Genomic DNA, 19,789 nt, shown 5'->3' with positions numbered 1-19,789 from the left:
AGGAAAGAGGCTTTTGGACTAGAGAAGTCAAATGGTAAAATTCCTCTGATGGCGGTCCATGGAAGATGCCTCAGTGGGTAAAGTGCTTGCCGTACAAACATATGAATGTGAAATCAGATCCCCAATGCATATAATCCAAGCATGGAAGCATATACCTATAATCTCAGCACTGGGAAGAAGAGGCAGGAGGCATCCAGGAGCTCTCAGGCTAGCTAGCCAACTGGTCAGGTTTATATGAGAAATCCTGTCTCAAAACGATAAAGTGGAGAGTAATTGATAAAGACAAACCATGTCCACTTTTGGCATCCACACATGCAAGCATGGTCAAACACACACACACACACACACACACACACACACACACACACACACAATCTTGGTAATTATCTCAGACTTTGGAGTCTTTTGGTACATGTTTCAAGAGGACAGAGACTGAGCGGCAAGCATCTTCTTTTAAGAGTAAATATAATATAATATAATATAATATAATATAATATAATATAATATAATATATGTGTATGTGTTAACTGAGGATAAATTTGCATGATGTCAGGAGAACTAGGTAGCAGCAAGTGTCTTCTTTTAAGAATATATACATATATATATACATATATATACACACACACATACTGCATTTAACTGAGGATAAATTCGCATGATGTCAGAACTAGGTAAGTACCGAAACGTATGTTCTTACTTGTCGATTTCAGCTAACTTTTCTTCTTACGCACTTGTAACTGGAATAAGTTAGACCTTTGTTTCATAGCATATGTTGTTCATTTCAGCATAGCACTGTGTTGATCAGAGTCAGAAGCTCAGGCACCAATGGCTCAATTTCCTTTGGGCTATTTTATCTTCTCTGACCTTCCTCTCTACTGGTTGGTCAACCACTACCAAATCACCAAAATGAATGTGCAGAGGAGGAGAGAGAGGGAACAGGCACATGGGTCTCTCCACTAAGGGGACTATATAGCAGGACTAGTTACTCTTTTAAAGTCCTGGCTGTCAGAGCCATGCATGGTTAGTAAGATCTGTATAAAAGGGGCCATTTGAGTTGTGTGGGCAGAAGGCACAAGTTCCCAGAAGGGAGCAAAAGACTGCGAGACGCAGAGTGCACATCACTGCGTCCACCATGTTATCCTTCTGCACTAGGATCTTGTTACTCCATACTTGTTTCTCTCTCATTCTGGCTGCTTCTGAGAAGTTTCAAAGGAAGGTAAGCAGAGCCCCTCCTCATTCACATGCTTCCAGCGTAGAACAGTTCTGCGCTTCTGTTCTGCTCATCCTGGGCAGAGGCCAATTCTGAGAAGAGAAGCAGGCCTCCCTGCCCTCACCCAAGGATGTCGCATGGCTGTGCTCACAAGTCTTCCACCATCAGTCAGCTGGGTGTGTGCTTCTTGAATGAATTATTTGGGAGTTTTGCTGTAAATATTTTTCTTGGTGTCTGCATCCCAAATCGTGCTGCCTCTCTGCCAGAAAAGCCATAGCTGGTGTGTGCTGACAGTTTTCTTCCTCCTTCCCACAGGCGGCACAAGGGGGTAGCCACAGGACCCTGCTCTATGGGCATGCAATTCTCCTGCGGCACTCTTTCAGTGGAATGGTAAGCACATGGAGGTGACAGCTTTCACCATTCATGAGGAAGAAAGGATGAACACTGGGAGCAGTTCAGAATATAAATAATTCAACTCATTGTTGTCTTCCTATCGCTTCCCTCAAGTTCCAGCAATTTCTGTTTGCTGACTGTGTGTCCCACTGAGTGAGGAAAAGAGCTATTCTTTTTCTTTAAAATTCAGCCAGTGTAACCTCACCATGTACAGCACTTTCACATGCTAGGTATGCAGTAAATATTTCTTAGATGCATGACTGATCAAATGAACTGTGGAGTAACTGATTTATTTAGTCTACAAAGAAAACAAATCAAATGGGAATTGTGTGACATTTCTCTACTTGTACACAGCTAAAGGAATAGAGTCCTGTCCAGGGCCTTCAGTCCTGGAAGAATTTGAAGGCATTATCCTAATCCAGTGGTAGGAGGAAGATAGTGGATGAGGTAATCACAGAAAACTGGCCCAGGCTATAACTAATCAGGGATTTAAAACCAGAAAACTAGAAGAGGGATAATTCAGCCTAACTTGGGAAGCAAAGAGCTTGGAAAGAAAACCATGCAGTAAGATAATAAATATAACTTGGAAAATGCATATGCTACCAATGTTTTGCAAAGAGTTATTAAGAATGTTGTGATGTCAATTTAGTATAAAATGAACTGTCCCCAACAGTATTTTCTGTCAGCTCTTAAGCATGTAATTCTCAAATGCTATTGGTATAAGGAAGAATAGTCATTTTCTAACCCTAGTAAAACTGACACACTAAGCGTGCAAACATGAGGACCTGAGTTCAGAGCCCCAGCACTCACCTAAAGAGTTGGCATGGCAACATGTGATCTTAGCAGTGGGATGGGGGTAGGGGGAGCGCTGCTTATTTTCACCCACTTACACATGCTCTTCATGAAATGTTCTTCTGGAAGCTTAGACTATCAAATTGTAGTGCGATCAGTAGCTAACTTCTTAAATAATTGATTTTGCTGCGACATAGTTTGTCAGAACACTGGTACAAAGTTGACCTTCCAGGCTGAGCACACACTGCTTTAGTCCATCACGGTGAAGGACAGAACAAAACTGTATCTGAGTACTGGGACAGGTTTGCATGGGGAACCATTTTCCTGGCAGTCTCTGGAAAGGAGTCGTGGTCGCCTTTTAGAATCTGTTGCTTACGTAGAGAGCAAATGAGACCCTTAAATGTGTTTTTCTACCCAGATAGATTAAATAAGTCTTGAACCAATGTATCCCCTATGGCTTTCCAAACTAGCAGCTAGCAGCTTCGTAGAGATGTTAAATTCACTCAAGAAAAAAAAAAAAATCACTCCATATTAACATAAACTCTGCGTTGGCTTTTTAAAAGTGGCTTTGGAATAAAGCAGTTGGAATAAGACATTTTATAATGCAACAATTTTCCACCTGCTTGCAGAGAGCTAGAAGTGTGGCTGGGCTTCTTTCCCTCACACTCTAATTCCAGCCAATACCACTGTGCCATCAGTAAAGAAGGCAAGGGATGGGCCTGGGTTTATTTCCTTTGTTAAGCTGCCTAAAAAAAAAAAAAAAAAAAAAAAAAAACAGTTTAAAAGTTTCACCTGCATATCTCTTATTATAATCCACAGAAAAGGATAAATGTTCTTTTGAGAGGTTTAAAAACTCAGGAGGTTTTTTTGTTTTTTTGTTTTTTTGTTTTTTTGTTTTTTTTTTAAACTAGTAGCAATTGATATGGCACCATGGACAGGGAAATTCCCACAGTGGCCCCGTCTCCTAGATCAGTGGTTCTGAACCCCTTGGGATAGAATGATATGTTCATGGTGGTTGCCTAAGACCATTGGGAAACACAGATACTTATATTATGATTTATAACAGTAGCAAATTTGCAGCTATGAAGTAACAATAAAGTAATTTTATGATTGGGAGTCACCATAGCCGGAGGAACTGTATTAAAGAGCCACAGCATTAGCAAGGTTGAGAACCCACTGCCCTAGATGAAGATCTACTCGTGGCTAATAGCTACTGAGTGAGGGAAAATCCATCTGCTCAAAGAACAAAGTCCCATATTGGCTATCCAACTGCAAGTGATCAGTCCTGGACACATGAACACAGTAGAATATATTTAGATACATACATATGTATATATATATATATATATATATATATATATATATATATATATATATATATATATATATATATATATATATATTATGGGGGAGAGTACACGCATGCGTGGGCACACAAGCATACATACCTATGTATATCTGTGTAAAAAAAAATCAGAGAGGTCATGAATTTGGGAGGTCATGTGGGAAGAGTTGGAGAGGGAGGGGCAGGAGTGAAAAAAATGCAGCACTCATGTATGAAGTTCTCAGAAAATATTAAATTAGAAGAAATAGGGGGAATTATCTGATTTCCCAGCTTCTCCCATCCACATTACTCATCTGAACACAATTTTTATGATTATTCTGATGTAATTCATTCTAATCATATGTTATACATTAAAGTTTTGTATATGTGTCAATTATACAAATGTGTTATTTTATGTGACTTCTTGGCTCAACATCTTATAAAAATAAATATTTTCTATCTACACATTCTTTATCAGTACTCTTAATGGAATGGCACAATAGTCCATAAAACAGAAGAACCAGCATTGATCTATCTGCTTCTTTTCTGCTGGTCATTAGTGGTCCATTTATATTGTTTTCCAATTCAAGTTAAAAGTTTCTCGGAATACCTTTGGAGTAAAGCATATTGAACATTTCAATTTTACTATTAGAGAGTCCTAGAAATTACTAAACCATCAGATAAGAATGTCTTCGAGATGTGGGGGGAAGACTGGGCCTAATGGGAAGTTAACTAGTGTTGGTGCCAGGAACTGGTGAAAGGGTGTGACTCCTAGCATGTGCTCTTACTCCACAGTATCTAACGTGCTTGACCACGTCAAGATCCCAGACGGATAAACTTGCCTTTGATGTAGGTCTGCGGGAGCATGCCACCGGTAAGTTGTCGTCCCCAGCTTCAGTCTGGTGGGGTCTTATGCTAAGGACTTTTGAGAAAGACGCTAGATGTGTTACTCATTTGGAATTGTACGTCAGAAAGGTCAAAAAGATAAATTTAAAAACCTCTGAGGCTGAGTCACGGGAAGATGTGTGAAGCGTGAGAGCTTGGGTACTCGGGCAGGGACCGTGTGATGTTCGAAGCCTGAGAGCTGAAACTGCTCTAATGGATTATTGCTATAAATAGACAGTTTAGTTCTTGGGAACCGAAGGTACTGAGTAACTGCTAAGGCAACAAATAAAATGACTTCATAATAGTGAAATACGGTGCCTAGTTTAGAGAACTGGAACCTTTGTATTCTGCAAACATTCCATTCCCAAATCATGCCAGTGATGCCCACCAGCCTCAGCTCTGTCCTCCCAGTGCATCTCCAGCATACTTACTGTATATTTTCCTATAAGTTTACTTAGGTTATTGCTTAAAATACAACATATAAAACTTAACTCTGTAAGGGAAGAAATGGTTGTTTTGGGTTTTTTCAGAAAATAAGATATCAACAACCAAAAAGCTTGATTGTCAAATAATTGAAAAAGCAATGACAAAATGTCAGTATACTTCATCTAAACTTAAAAATTTTGTGATAGAATTAATTCAAAAGAGAGATTTTTTTTAAATTTCACAATGAATAATCTAATGTCATTTGTCTTCTACAAAGTATCAAATACATTGGATACCTCTTCTCTTTTGCATGTGAATAAAGCGATTTTATATATATATATATATATATATATATATATATATATATATATATACACAGTCAGCCAACAGAATGGTATTATGGAGGCTGAGAAAGGAGAATCATGAGTCCAAGTTCAGCATGGGCTACCTAGTAGGGGTAAGACCAGTCTAAGCTACATAGCAAATTCCTTTTAGAAGTGGGTACTGAGTAAGGTGGTGGCCAAAATGATACCAACTCACTCTCTAGAATCAAAAAATTAAGGACAGATGCCCAGGAAAACTATTTTAAAAGTTACACTATCAAGAAAATACCAGTTTCCTGGGGGCTATTCTGAATACCAACAGAGAAGCAGATAGGAGTTGAAACAATACATATTTTACCTCAGTAAAGGAAAATTCTTTGTAATATCTGCATTAACTAGCAGAGGAACAGCTATCCAGGAGACATAGCATGCCTTCTATGGCTGGAAACATGTATGGACAATTGGACCATCAGTCAAGGGCATTGCAGATAGAATTTCTGCTCTGGGTAGATGCTGCGCTATTACCAATTAGCAGGTGTGGTTGCAAGAAACAGAAACTGATTTGAATGACTTCAAGACAATTAAGTACTTGCTGGCAGGATTACTGAGTAGAATCAGACTACAGTTAGGGCTTCAGAGCTAACCAGGCTGTAGAAAGAGAGACAAGGAAAGTAAAATCACTTCGGCAACTACAGAAATTGTGTTGGAATATAGTCTCTAATGTTATCGCATTTCCCACTAACAGGACAGCAGTTCCAATGTTACACCTCCAAAGAAAGACAAAAGTCTATGCTATTGTTGTAAAATGAGCCTAGATTATCAATTAAGGATTCAGATATCTGATATTGTGATGATTAGAAAACATGTAGAATCCTGTGCATGTGCCCCCACTATTTCTGTGGCCTGCACAGCAGTGTCCTCTCCCTTTGTACGCAGAAAAAAATGGGGCTTATCTCTGACTCTCGTGACCTTTCCCCCCCTAAAATAAGATCATCTGTGAATTGGATTTGGGGTTTCTTTGTTTCCAGCTTATGTGTTTTTCTTCTAGTATAATTTCCTCTAAAATGTTGTCAATCTTTGATAAAAATTACAAATTGAGTGAAATGTCACAGTATGAATGTAAGTTGGCCTCTCTGTACAAGCCAGATGCCAATCTTGGAGCACGCAATCAGAAAACTCATATATAGTCCTTCTATTTATAAAGCAGCAAAATGGTGTTACATTTTCCAAAAGCTGGAGAGGGATGGAGAAATATCAAATTCTAGTAAAAAGTTCAGGCAATGTACTTCATTTACTATTCGAGCCTCTAATGAAAAGGAATGAAAGTAGATTCTGTTACTCATTACCAAAGTTGCTTTCTGAGTCCTTGGAAACAATTTGTAGGGACTTTGGTGACAGCAGACCTAGTAGATATATGAGCCAGGCCAGGTTCAAACAGGCTGCTCGGAAGCTGACATGTGTAGATACATAGGAAAGGGTTGGCTGGCTGTATCTTTGTGCAAATGTATTGCCTGAAGTACTTCACTTTTCTTTCACCCTTGGTCTATTCTCCTTGAGTCTGTAGAGTTCTCTGGCTTCCACCATTAACAACTGGGGTTTTATGGAATGAGACCTATCATGAAGAGGGGTCACATGGAATCTGCCTGGTTAGGATCCTAGTTCTTTAGCCAGCAATCCTGAAAGTGCCCTTTAGCACAGGTACATCTCTGGAGGTATGAAGAAGCAGGCTGATCCTTAGCTGTGCTGGATGTCAAAGAGAATGTGTGAAGAAATAGTTTAGGGAATGGATGTTTTATCAACAGCCTGATTTTTTTTTAACCTACACACTGGTAAATTCTTGGGTTTAACAGACTGAATAATCACTGTACTCATGAGTTTGGTTGCTCAGTTCTTCACACTTTTAAGGTTTTGATTTCATATATTTAGGCACACATTTAGAATTCAGATTTATGAAGAAATGGATGTAAAAATGACATCATACACATTCTGCAAGTGCTGCCATGCATTTTGGAGCCAGTGACTGACTGGCTCCACACTAAAAGTTCAGGGAACAACTCTAAGCTCAAGAGAAGTGACAGAAAAGCACCCCTCCATCTCTTGTGTATGTCCACATGTGGTGCTTTTCATTCCCATGCCCTTTCATGGCCCCCAGAGTACACGCTGAGTAGGCTGGTCACTTTTCACTTTTAATGTAAAGATCATATTCTTTTATAATGCATTTTCAATTTAATCAAATACCTACACATAATTAAATTTTAAAAGATAGATGGGACTCTGATGTTTATTAAAAATATCTGCTCCTGCCTCTAGGCCCCTACCTCAGGCATCTGTGTTCAGCTCTTCTAATATCACTTGCTGTTGTTTATGAAAAATATGTATATACTGCCACTTCATTATTCTTTCTAGATTAGGTCTATCCGTGTTTTGATAGAGCTTTATTCTTACACTGTACTCTTCACCATCCTTCTTCCTTACATTTTCAGTATGTTCATATCTATTTTTACATAAAAACCAAAGCAAAACTACATTGATATAACTACTATCACATATTTGTAAGTAACCCACATGGTGTACTAGAATCAAGTTTGTTTTACTGCATTAAGACTGTCTTAATTTGTTTTGTCTTCTGTGACTAAACAGTGGGTTTACTTCCAAGCTTTCCCATTGGCCAAAAAATGTTCCTAAATTATTAGGTTCGGTCATATTATCTCTTCACATTCTTAGAGACATCCATTATCACTCAAGGAGCCTGTGTTGTCTCTTCTAGATTCTGTGTCTCTTCTACCTCACTGTGGACTACTAACTATTGCATTTTGGTGAAACATACCACACAGTAGCTTTCACAGGAAAAGATGCTTGTAGGCACCAAATTATCTGAAGATTTGTTGATTCTAGCTTTATAAGTAATTCATAATTTAGCTTAATTCTGTATTAAAAGTATTTTTCTTGGTTTCCTGCTGGCTTGCTTTTAACTTGTGCTCTGACTATTGAGACAAGCATGCTCTGATTCCTGATGCTCTGTGTGGGATGGTTTTTCTTTTCTAAAGTCTCTTGTTTCTTTCTCTGATGTCTGAAATCCCATGCTGTGTCTTGTGGATCCTTTCTGTTGTGCAGTCTCAGGAGGAGGCCATGTAGGGTGAATGCTTACCTAGGCAAGGAGGTCTGGGGAACTTTTCTACTCGCAGATGTTTATTGTCCAGCCCTTGGAAAGTTTTAGAAATATGATTTCTCTGTTAATACTCTCTATTCTTGTTTTCTGGGGATCTTTCTAGGTTGGTTTTTAGGAATTTTTTAGAATTTTATTTTGATTGAAATATAATTGCATTGTTTTCTTCTCCCCTTTCCGCCTCCAAAGCCCTCCCATAGCCTCTCCTTCCAGCTCTTCCTTCCCTCTCCTCTCTCCCTCTAAAAATCATAATTCTCTTCTTTTTTAAAGACACAGCCTTACTCTGTCATCCTGAAACTCTCTATGTAGACCAGGCTGGCCTCAAACTCAGTGGTCTGCCTGCCTGCTGATGCCTCCTGAGTACTGGGATTAAAGGTGTGCTACCATGCTCAACTCTAATTTTATTCCTACCTGTTTCTAATTGTGTGTGTGTGTGTGTGTGTGTGTGTGTGTGTGTGTGTTCCTTTTGGGAGACTTTTCAACTGTTTATACTTATCTTTTTTTCTCTTCAGAGTAATTTTTTTCATTTTCTTAAAGTTTTTATTCTCATATAATCATTATTTTTTTCCCTTTGGGACCACCCCACTATTTTTATTAGTTTATGTCAATGCCAGAGGCTTTCCTCAAATTCCATGTAATCTTTTGCCTTTGCTCATATTTAGGCCAAAGTCATAAAAGCAGACAGGAAGCTGGGATGTAGCTTGGCATGTGTTAAACCTCACTCTGGGTTTATATTTCAGAACCCTGGGCATTTAAGAGGAGAATCTCAAGCCCTGGCATTGTAAGAGGAAAATCTCAAGCCCTGGCATTGTAACCTTTAGTACATTGGCCTCCATAAAAATCAATCCTTAAATCTGAGGACTGGTAAAAACCATTCAGCTTTTGCAGCCGGCGTTCTGGAAGGGGTAGAAACGAAGGGAGAGGCTGGGGTGTTTCTGAGCACTCATAAACTGTAGTTGTGTGTTCTCAGAATGACTCCGCTTTCTAATTTGGCAGTGTCTTACGGTATTTCCAAGACCAGACCCTTGGTGGTTGGCAACTCCACAATTCTTCTGTACCCTGGAGGAGGAGGAAGCAACTGCTTGTGTGGGATGAGGAGGGGATCTGGGGCTTAGATGTCCTTAAAACCTTTTTTAGCCATTCTTCCTGTTTACAACCCATCTTTACCTCCAGCCCAAGTGGTTTTCCTGCTGCTGGAATCTATTCATAGCGGGGTGTGCTTTTAAGTCAGTGGCTTCTTCTCCATTGTCTTAGTTAAAATCGTGAATTTTTTTCACTAACAGTTTTTCTTCCTTGGTACAGATATTTTCCTATGTTTTAAGCTGTGTTAGTTCTTATAGGTTTGGACCTTAAGAGACAAACAAAAAGTCTGTTTGCTATGGTTTCAGTGCATTTCATAGGAGGTGAAGAAGAATGATAAAATTGTTGAAATGTTCAATATGTCAATGAAATAGGGTCCTCAAGGCCCCCTTTCTGTGGGGACAAGAATTGAGATCCTTTAATATAGCTCAGGGTAGCCTCAAACTCATTAAGCCAAGGACAGACTTGAACTTCTGATCTTCTTGCCTCCACATGTACCACCAAAATAGACTCTGAAATTAATTCATTAAAAAAAAAAGATGCAAAAGGGATTGTGAAGAAATCATATCTTACGTCCATTAAAAATATTCAGATTTCTGAACTACTGACCTCTAACAGTCTTACTCAAATTTTGTCTCTCTGTCTTTCTGGCTTTATGTCTTTAAAGTGAAAAATATATTCAAGGGCGCACAATAGACAACAGGAAAGGTTATATGTAGGGGAATGGGAACTGAAGCAAAAGGAGCCAGGCAGAGGGAGAGGTACGTCCTCGGAGGGTACGTGGGGCAGTTAGGATGGCCGCCCGCCGTCTAGGATACAGAGGCTAACTCATGAAGCATTCATGTAGGAGAAGCCTGTTGGTGGACCATACATCCTGCTTCCAAACAAAGGTCTGAAGGGGAGAAAGTACGAATCGGAGATGACCTTATCCTTGTCAGTGTGTCCTCTGAAAGATACCTTGTAAGTACCGCTTGACAGAAGCATCTTTTCTTTTCAGAATGTCCCTTTAGTAATGGGTGGCCAGGGAGAAACAGAGCCACTGCAGGCTGGGTAGGACAAGGTATCTCTCCCCCGTAAGGCAATCCTTGTACCTGGAATTTAACTATTAGCTTTCCTTTTAGATAATTGTGTTGGATCCAGCAAATGCTGCTAAGAAGAATTAAGTCATATTACTCTGAATTTATCACATTGTGTGGCTCTTGCCAAGTAGAAAACAAGCCAGCAAAAAGGAATGCAGGGAAATTAGCTTAATAGAGAATAGGGGGTGGGGGTATAGAAGTGTTAGCACATGGGCTATTACAGAGGCTGACAGATTCATATGAGGTCATTCATCTAAGGATGGGTACTAGTGAAGCTCCACTCATCATAGGGATGCCTGAAGATAGAGAAATGCCAAAGAGAAGTGTTGAATTTCTCAGCAGTTTCTCATAGGGTCAATCTTACCAGCCACTTTCGCCTTGCTGTCTCCAAATGTTGAAGTAATTTTATTCTCATTTGTGAGGGATTTTTGTTGTTGTTTTTTTTTTTTTCATCCTATAAGAAGCAGACATTTTAAAATTGTGTAGAGTTGGGGATGTATCTGAGGTAATAAGGTTAACACTTGTCTGTCACCTCTATGGCTGCATAACTCTCCCAGGAATAAAGTGCCACCTATGAAACTGCTTGAAGACTGGGCGAAGAAAGGTCCCACACACATGTAGAAGGAACCATGGGGAAGGGAGGCTGTTTAACTTAATGCTCACCATTCTGGTGGAAATGGGCGAATGGTTTAAAGGAGGTTTCTCTTCTTTTTCCACTGCAGCATCTCTCAATATCAAATGGTAGCATCCAAGTGGATGCCTCCTTCATGCAAACGCTCTGGAATGTACATCCTACCTGCTCAGGAAGTAGCATTGAAGAAGGTAGGCCTTTGTACTGCTGCTGCCATTCCCTCTGAGCTGTCTGCTGCCCCTCGACACCACAGACAGCATGGCTTTAATTCTCCTACTTTCTGTGTCTGATGTCAGTATAGGTTATTTTCTATTCTTACTCCCCACGGGCATTGTTGACCGTGATTTAATTCTTTGGTACCTGTTGTTAGTTTATTACTACAAGTACACAGGAGTTGCTTACTATTGGTAAGTATTTTTATTTTGTTATTCATGCTTACTATTGGTAAATAAACAGGCCTAGAAACTTTCATCTTGGAAGAGATCATTTGCTGGAAAGATGAAATGGCTTATAACCCAACCCCATTCTATGTCTATTTCCATAATAGAAAGAAACTTCCTTCATAATAAGTATATAATTGGTCTTTGGTTTTTACTTACCAATATGGAACACCCCTTAAAATAATAAATGAAAACTCACCATTAATTGTTTCTATGGAAATAAGATCATCCAACTGTGTTTTCACACCCAGTTTCTCAGAGACAAGCAAAGTCAATGCACTTTACAGGTTATTGAGTAAACATACTGGCCCTGCCTCACTCATAGGTAAGACCACAGCTGAGCAGACAAATAAAATGCCAGTGATCCCAGTGTTATTTCATTCCATTCTAGTGCTTTACAGAAAGCTCTGAATTTGTAAAAGTAGCCTCATCATAGCTTCAACCCTAGCTTTCTTCCTGAGCCTCATAGTTTCAATCTGGGGACACACTTCTGCACTGAGAGGTTTAAAAACAGGGGAAAATGAAAGTTGTCAAAGTGATAGCCTACTTTCAGAAGGCATCACAGTTAAACTACAGAGCTGAGAAATGATAAATCCTGTTTGCTGGTACAACATAAGAAGCTTTTAAAAGTCAGGTTCTATCCCTCTCTCTCTCCTTTTCTCTTTGTTCCCTTCCTCTGTCTTTCCTGTCTCTCTTATTCTCTCTCTCCCCTCTCTTTCTCTCTCCCCTCTGTCTCTGTCTGTCTCCCCCCCACACACAGAGACACAAACACATGTACATATACATATAATATTAATATACCTTTGTAAATTTACCATCAGTCTTTCCCTCCTATCAGGAATCAAGACTCCCTATCTTAAGTCTTTCGCTGGAAAGTTTCAGCCCTGTCTCGATGTTAACTGTTTCATCTTCACCACAGAAATAAAATCATCTCGGTCCCAACAGAGGGCTTGTGGAGATTAATTAAGGAGTGTTCTCATAGAAGCGCTGAGTGCCCTTGTGTGGATGAAATCTACAGAGCTCATCAGCTTGGTCATCTGGCTAGGTGGAGAATGGCCTTTCAGCATCTATAACCCTGCCCTCGTGGACGTTAGTGGCCCTTCACTTGATGCTTTCTGTGTGACTGTGATCCACCCTCACACAGATTTCAGCCTTAAAAAAAAAAATGTAATGCATAGCACTTGGCTGTTTTCTCAGATGAGGAGGATATTGATTGGAAAAGCCCACAAGCTATTCATGATGGACTCTTAAGTGGCAATAGTCTCACCATCAAGAGAGGATAAAGAGTTTAATCAAGGGCTTGATGACTGAGGTTTTTAATTTTCTATGTAAATTGGCTATTAGGAATTCCCTTTAGTATGGCTTGAATTATTTAAATGCAAAAATGCAACTGTACATATTAGTATAATTAGCTATTGGAAAAATACTTGTGAATATTTGAGGGAAGTTTGAGCTAATCTTTTTTTTTTTTTTTGCCTCTGTTTTAAAAAAGTGCTAAGCCAAGTCCAACCATCTCTGTCCAATATGCTCTGATAACACCATTTCCCCTCTGGCATGATTTCTCATTGTTAATGTTTTAATCCTGCACCCAAAATAGTTGGAGACAGCACCCCCCAAGTGATCTAATTATGTGATTTAAAAAGGAAAAACTCCTAATACAGACATTGAACATATTAAGTCCATATGTCTCCTGAGAATGGAGTAGCCTAGAGATTTTTTTAAATTCAGAAGAATAACAAATCCAATTTCTTTGTGCAAAACTAGCTTAGCAGGGCCTGCCTCCTGCTAGGATGCTCCCAGAATTAATACTTAGGATTCATCTGAAGACTAATGGGTCATCATGCCCTTGAAGTTTATTGTTTCTTTTCAGGGTCTGAACTTAGAACTACTGGGATTCCTTTTTGCAGAAATCTAAGTGCTCGTTGATAACAGTTGGTGCACATGTCCATTCAGATCTGCTAGAGTCAATCTGCCCCCGCCCCATTTTGGGAAACAGATGCGCTATCACATTTGGTCTGCATTTGTTAACTGCAATTGAAAACTACCTTCTCCTAAAATATCTCTTGAGAGCATATTATTGCCTTTTCCTAAATAACGCTTAAAAACAGATTGTCGCCCCATTCTGACTAATTTCTATCCATGACCATAATTTGATTTGGATTTTGCCAAGAAGTGTGCACCGTAAGATTCTAAGATCTGGTGACTTGGTGTGTTGAGTTACTAGCTTCTTGCAAAACTGAGAGTCCTGTTCTTTCTAACAGTGATTTTCCTTTCGTTTTGTCTGTTTTGTTTTGTGTTTTTAGTGATAACAGTTGACACACTGCTTTCATCTTCTACTTGATGTTTCTCCTTACTTATTTCTCAGTAACTTAACTGCCAGAGTTAGAATTCTTTTCCACTGAGGCCTTAATTCAGGGACTCTATACTTTCCCACATGTACCTCTTTTGTTTTGTAGAGGCAGCTGTGACCTGCATGAATTTACCCGTATTGAACATAGTGTTCCCCTTAGGCTTTTGATCAGTTATGGTGGTATGCCATTCTCTCACAGGGTACTTACTCGGTGGCCATGTAGTTCGTCTTTTCCATGGTCATGATGAATGTTTGACGATACCATCTACAGATCAGAATGATTCTCAGCACAGGTAAGCCACTATCCTCATCCTTCTGTCAGAGCTGGCTCTCTGGTAGCTCCTATTAAAGAGTTTGCATTTTTATTTGGCCACTTGGACCGACCTTCATCTAGCCACAAGCTCCAGTTTATTCGCTCAAAAAACATATGTTTACATTAAATCTAAGCAAACAATGCTACAATGCATCTCAAGCCATTCATTGTTTTGATTGTTCCTGAGTCTGAATCGTCCGCCTTGGTGAGAGAAATCAGCAATTCTCTCACCACAGCACAGCAATAGAGAGGCTGTGCGTTCACATAAGTGATGGCTGGTCCTTGAAAGGCAGCTTATCTCTATTCATCCCATTTAATGGACCAAGTAATTAAGATAGAATTGTTGGTTTCGTTTTTCTTGATACCAACTCATGTATGAGAAACCTAGCATCAGAATCCAGCAGAAAACGGACTTAGCAGGAAGCTGTCCCAAAGACTACAGTTAGGGGTAGTCTAGAGGTGAACTCTATCTTTAGTCCAAAGGTGATTGTTTAATGGGCTCTTATTGAAGATTCAAAACAGCCCTATTGTACATAGAAGGCACTGTTTCCTCGAAGCTATCCAGCACCTCTGGCTCTTACACTCTTTCTGCCTCCTCGTCTGTAAAAGCCACTGAACCTTGAGGGGGACAGTTTGATAAAGATCCAGTTGTGGATTTCTTTGTTAATTCCCACCTATTGCAAGGGTATAGCACTATGTCATCGGGAGTCACTTTATTGCTATATTCCTTTAGCCTAATAATCAAAACACTAATAAGGGAGACTAACTGGGGTGTGTGTGTGTGTGTGTGTGTGTGTGTGTGTGTATGCATGTATGCTTTTTGTTATGTTTTTCTATATTTTCTCTTACTGAGTTTTCTTTAGTTCTTCTGTTTTTACTTTTACTTTTATTTTGTTGCTTTTCGTGTATGTGTGTGTGTGTGTGTGTGTGTGTGTTTTAAGAAAGAGAGGGAGAGAGAACGTGAAGTTGTCAGGGTAGGGAATCAGAGAGGACCTGAGGAGACTTGGAGTAGAGGAAAGAATATCAAATATATTATATGAATTTTCTTCAATAAAAAGTTTTTAAAAGATTCAGAATTTTAATAAATGGAAGTTATTAGTGCACATAGTAAGTATGTACTCAAGATTTATTACTATTTTGCTTACCCTCAAAGGAAGAGTACAAAAAATGTAATTGCCTTGTGATTGTAGAAGTCTCATATATTAAGAAAAAATAAACCTCTTATCAAAATTCAACTTAATTTTGACAGTAATTGGTTCAGTCTGGTGACTGCGGTATCTTAGCTTGTCGTCATTCTTACAAGATCCTTCTCAACTACATTAATTTTACTTAATTGATGACATCAGAGACAAACCCTGACACTTTCAAGGTCATCTTGATCAGACTTCTGCCAATGGTGGCATCCTGGCTTGTTTCGAATGGAAGCCTAGAAAGCTGGAGTTTGGTTGGCTTTTAGTCGGAGCTCATCCCTTGTCCTGTGTGCTGAAGGTCCCAGAAGCAGCGTGATTGAATGTGGCTCTGTGCATCTTAGAGACCGTCGACGGGTGACTTGAGTGTGAATCTCTTTCTACTTGCTATGTTCCCTGAATGTCCTGCATAGGGCCCAGATGTGACATAGGACAGAGTCCAGAGCACACTGGAACTAGACCTGTGTAAGTGTTGTGAGTGACTTACTCTGTACCTCCTTAGTAGCTGACAGTGATGTCTACATGGCAAAGGAAGTTCAATCGATCTGATTTCTTCCCTTAGAATATTGTCATGTTCTCTTATTCAGTTGCTGGGGTTTTTTTAAATGTCATCTGTTTTGTTTTCATTTGATTTTAGTGGGGTGGATATTTTTTCTACTTTTTTTTTTTTTTTTTTGACAAAGAGTCTTACTATATAAGCTGTTTTGCCTAGGAATCACTATGTAGACCTGGCATCCAACCTGCCCCTGCCTCTTAGCTCTGTGATTAACCACCTGGCTTACTGTTGCTTTTATATTTTACTGTGCTATATTAAGTGGAAGGCTTTCAGATAGCGAAAGAAAGAAAGAAAGAAAGAAAGAAAGAAAGAAAGAAAGAAAGAAAGAAAGAAAGAAAGAAAGAAAGAAAGAGAAATGAAGTTTATAATCCTGAATGGTGGGTATACATCTAAGTGAAACACACTACATCTATATCAGTTTTTCCCTCCTGTTCTATTCTGTTCTACTTTTGAGGACAGGAATTTGGAAGACAAAAATTGGTTACCCCATGCATTGTCTTCGTCTCTATTATTGAAACTATAGCCACAATAGAAATAGCTTGATCTGAAACTATGACGGACGAAGATGGCTCGTGCTTTGATAGTAATTCCTGTTAAGTGTTCTAACAAGCTCCTGTGTAAAGGGAAAAGTAGAGAAGTATTTGAAAAACAAGGGAGAATGAGGGAGATGGTGATCAGATTCCAAAATAAGTTCAATAGAGCAAGAGTACAGACAAAAGCAACAGCAAAAGGGCTGTGGACAAGAACTCCATGGGATCTGATTGGTGTTACCAAAGAGGATGACAAAACATACCTGTCTCTTTCCTTTGCATGGCAGTATGAGGGACTGAGATTGGGGAAGGAAGCAAACATTGGGGAGTTTGGAGCCTAAATTCTGGCATTCTTAATGAAAGCAGGATGACAAGATGCCTTGGTATTGCTTTCTGTCTAGGGACCATTAGTGGTAAACCTCTTCACTGATGTTTGTTATCAGGAAAGAAAAAAAAATTGTCAACTAGCCAGAATCATCGAAAGCACTGAAATCAGGAAAAAAGGAACAGGAAATAGAGAGCATGCTAAGAAATTCTAGGAACTCCTAAGAAACCAACTCCCCAGATGGAATTGTTTTCCTTCCCTCTGAACCCTGGGAGTAGGCAAGCTTGATGGAAATATTACCTAAGAATGGAAACTCAAGAGCCACAATCCCACATTCTGAACTCAGATGCTTGGCTCTGCCTCTGGCTTGTCAAATGCCCTGGGCTAAGTCACTCAACCTGTTAGAGCCAAGGCTAAGATGTCAGCCAGGCTTTCAAAAGCAACTCAACTGTCCACCTACTCTGCTCGTCTTACAGCTGTCATTTAAGAGAACAGGAACAAGTTGTTTTAACCATGGTAACTTTGTGAGACTGAACAGATCAAGCTGCTAGAACAGTTTCAGTTAGGTATAATGGACATTTAAGAATACTTCAGAACTTGGGAGTAGAGGGTCTTCTGTTGATGGCTCCAGGGCTGAATCGCATGAGACCCAAGGCAGGCCACTCTTCTTTACCTTTCTTTCAGCCTTTGCTGAAGGCAGAGATGTCCCAGTGAAAATCTCAACCAATCTGTATAAATAGCAAAATCAGGAAAGTAACATTTGCACTTTTGGCCAGGTACAGAAATACCTAGGAGTTAAAGCTATAAAAGAATGTAAAATTTTCTTTACTAAATATTTCCTAGCAGTATATACATTTAAAATAAGACTTAGAAATGTCCTCTACAATCCCTCCTAAATGATGTAACCGTGCTTAATATGATATTTGCATCGCTGTGCTCTTAATGTGTTAGTCTATACATGTTTATTAATAATCTATATTTTAAAATTTTAGGTAAATCTGTATTTCATAGTTCTTTATATATCTATGAACATTCGTTTTAAACTTTCTTCTTAAAATCACATTGAGTCTTTATATCCCATGATTTAACAACCCTATTTAGACCCGTTTTACAGGCAAGGGGGGCTGAACCACAGCACTGACAGATCTTTTCTACTTCATAGTACTAACAGATCTAAAACAGGGATCTTTCCCTTTTGTATGTATCTTTTGAACAATTCAGACTGCTTCAACATAAGGATCAGGTATCTATTTCCTCTTCATCACTATAGATAGGTTTGTTGTTGTTTTTTTTAATCTAAAATCTAGGTCCAAATTCTTCTGAAGATTTAAATAGTTCATTTCTCTTATGTAGACAAACTATGACAGCAGTAGGGTATAATGCTGGTGAATTCAAATGTAGTTAAATGATCAGACTAGAAGTCTCAAGAACATGATACCCAACATCCTCCTCTGACCTTTTGGCATGCACAGTTATGTATAATCACACAGAAATGTACATATGCATGCACATGTCACATACAGTTAATCAATAAAGGAATAACAATTTAGTTCATATAACTGGTGGTCTGAGTAGGTTGGCTTCCATTGTACATATTGAAATAGTGAGACTTTTTATAATAACTAGAAAAGCATCAAGCATACCGTACTACTCAAAATTCTGAGTTGTAAGAGAACAAGGGAGATGTGGGGATCATAGCAGGTCAAGAGAGGGAAAACCTAATGACCACGGTGGAACTCTTCATCAGGCCCTGTAATAGGAGAGTAAGTATCACAAACTTCTGGTGAAGTATGAATGGAGTATTGAGTTTGAGTACACTGGTTACCAAACATTGGTGTCTCAGTTTAGGCAAACCTATCTTGATGATTTGAGGTGACAATGTGAGGGGAAATGAGTGATGCTGTACAGTAACTCTGTGGTCTGTCTGTGAAATCACTTCACAAATCTAAAACTAATCCAAAACAAAAAGTGTTTAAAAAGGATATTAAAAGATAGTTCCTAAGATGGGAAGAAAGAACCAGGCAATAATGGAACCATGAAAACCATGGCAACTGAAGACACAACTTTGTGCCAGGCTTCCTAGGATAATGATGGGATTTGCACTGTTCTGCATGTGATCTAAAAGTAAATGTCTATTTATAATAAATGGAAACTACACTGAGAAGCCTAACCTAAAAGGCTCAGAGAATCCTTTGTCAGTAACATGGTACAAGACTGAGCCATTTGAAGAATGTTGAAGTGGGGGACATTGTCCACTCCCCTTCTTTCCACTGTCCCTCTGGTGATCTGAGTGTATGTTGCATGTGGAGTGTCCCCTCCCCTTAGGCAGCTTTTATTCATCCTATTAGTGAGAGAAAACCCACCATCCAATTCTCCCTTTGAGTTTGTTGACTGGGAAGGCTTAGGTAGCTGGTATGAGCCTCCTCTGCAAGGAATTGTCCTTCACTGGCAAGGAACTGCGAGGAGCTGGCACTGATCTCCAACTCTGCATTCAGGAGGGTGTTCTATGAAGCTGGAGGAGCTGGGACCAGAGCCAGGTCTCTATGGAGAGTGGAACCCCTTCGGATAAGGTAACACATGGTCCAGATGGTGCCATTTGCAAGAGTGGTTGGTTTTCCAGTATAGTTCATTCTCTTACATTTATCATTTGTTATGTCTTGAGATGAGCCCTCTAAAGCCCATGGTTGAGAGCTAAAATCTAAAATTTCTATGGCTTTGATTATAAGGAATATCTCTCTCTCTCTCTCTCTCTCTCTCTCTCTCTCTCTCTCTCTCTCTC

The 19,789-nt window shown here is 39.4% G+C and overlaps 1 protein-coding gene across 1 annotated transcript in view; it reads left to right on the top strand.

Moving 5' to 3' along the window:
• Ryr3 (ryanodine receptor 3) overlaps positions 1-19,789 on the top strand; it is a 525,260-nt gene that overhangs the window by 221,900 nt on the left and 283,571 nt on the right. The window contains 7 exon segments of the mRNA XM_029536054.1: positions 1,205-1,216; positions 1,526-1,600; positions 4,515-4,593; positions 10,447-10,559; positions 11,401-11,500; positions 14,299-14,392; positions 19,506-19,580. Coding sequence (XP_029391914.1) covers positions 1,205-1,216; positions 1,526-1,600; positions 4,515-4,593; positions 10,447-10,559; positions 11,401-11,500; positions 14,299-14,392; positions 19,506-19,580 — 548 coding nt within the window.

The sequence above is a fragment of the Mus pahari genome, chromosome 3 (genome assembly GCF_900095145.1).
Source record: "Mus pahari chromosome 3, PAHARI_EIJ_v1.1, whole genome shotgun sequence".
Lineage (NCBI taxonomy): Eukaryota > Metazoa > Chordata > Mammalia > Rodentia > Muridae > Mus > Mus pahari.
This window is presented reverse-complemented; position numbering and strand designations above follow the sequence as displayed.